Here is a 1,402-nt window from a genome sequence, read left to right as displayed (position 1 = left end):
TCTACTCCACCTCCGCTGTGAAAGGCGGAGGACCTCGAGTCGGTGCAGGCGTGTGAACAGCGTCTACTCACACCTCCAGCTGTGAACAGGCGGAGGACCTCGAGTCGGTGCAGGCGTGTGAACAGCGTCTACTCACACCTCCAGCTGTGAACAGGCGGAGGACCTCGAGTCGGTGCAGACGCCAATGACGATCGTCGACCCCGAGATGGGTGTTCGTGTTGGCCAGACGACTCTACGCTGTCGTCACGTCACGTCGATCGCAGGCTGTGGCTGCTCTGGGCGCTGTAGGCGTGTGGCCAAAAGACGCGCCCGATGCAGAGGAGCTCGTCGAGCTCACTTTCGATGGCGCGCGCTGCGTCGCCGTCAACGGGAAGCGGCTCTCCCCGCTGGAGGTGATCTCGCTCGCGAACACTATCTCCCCATCTCTCCCCATCTCTCCCCATCTCTCCCCATCTCTCCCCATCTCTCCCCGCTGGAGGTGATCTCGCTCGCGAACACTATCTCCCCATCTCTCCCCATCTCTCCCCATCTCTCCCCCTCTCTCCCCATCTCTCCCCCTCTCTCCCCATCTCTCCCCATCTCTCCCCATCTCTCCCCATCTCTCCCCGCTGGAGGTGATCTCGCTCGCGAACACTATCTCCCCATCTCTCCCCATCTCTCCCCATCTCTCCCCATCTCTCCCCATCTCTCCCCGCTGGAGGTGATCTCGCTCGCGAACACTATCTCCCCATCTCTCCCCGCTGGAGGTGATCTCGCTCGCGAACACTATCTCCCCATCTCTCCCCATCTCTCCCCATCTCTCCCCATCTCTCCCCGCTCGAGGTGATCTCGCTCGCAAACACTATCTCCCCATCTCTCCCCATCTCTCCCCATCTCTCCCCATATCTCCCCATATCTCCCCATATCTCCCCATATCTCCCCGCTCGAGGTGATCTCGCTCGCGAACACGATCGGAGGACGCAACGGCCTCGGCATCTCGCACGCGCTCGAGAACCGGATCATCGGCACCAAGTCGCGCGGCGTATACGAGGCGCCCGGCATGGAGCTGCTCGGCCGCGCGCTCGAGTACCTCTACCAGGCCGCCCCCCTCTCCCCTCCCCTCCTCCTCTCCTCTCCTCTCCTCTCCCCTCCCCTCCCCTCCCCTCCTCTCCTCTCCTCTCCCCTCCCCTCCCCTCCCCCCCTCCCCTCCCCTCCTCTCCCCTACCCTCTACCCAGCCGTCCTCGACCGAGCGGCGACCTACCCTCCCGGAACCTTCCCGGAACCTTCCTGGAACCCTCCCGGAGCCTTCCCCACAGGCGGTCCTCGACAGACGGGCGGCGGCGCTCTTCGCGCACCTCTCCTCCCTCGTCTCGAACCAGATCTACGACGGCCGCTGGTTCGACCCGGCGACGGTCGCGGCCC

The 1,402-nt window shown here is 64.5% G+C and overlaps 1 protein-coding gene across 1 annotated transcript; it reads left to right on the top strand.

The window, feature by feature from the left end:
- Positions 1 to 89: 89 nt before the first annotated feature.
- On the top strand, positions 90 to 1,392 carry EMIHUDRAFT_124858 (hypothetical protein; the record flags this gene model as incomplete). The annotated part of the gene is made up of 5 exons (XM_005762243.1): positions 90 to 107; positions 155 to 209; positions 289 to 392; positions 929 to 1,021; positions 1,297 to 1,392. Coding segments are annotated over 5 exons (366 nt in total), but the record flags the coding sequence as incomplete, so codon positions are not given.
- Between the last annotated feature and the right edge of the window lie 10 nt (positions 1,393 to 1,402).

The sequence above is a fragment of the Emiliania huxleyi genome (assembly GCF_000372725.1).
Source record: "Emiliania huxleyi CCMP1516 unplaced genomic scaffold EMIHUscaffold_6899, whole genome shotgun sequence".
Lineage (NCBI taxonomy): Eukaryota > Haptophyta > Isochrysidales > Noelaerhabdaceae > Emiliania > Emiliania huxleyi.
The sequence above is the reverse complement of the archived record's forward strand: the minus strand, read 5'-3'. Positions and strand labels throughout refer to the sequence as shown.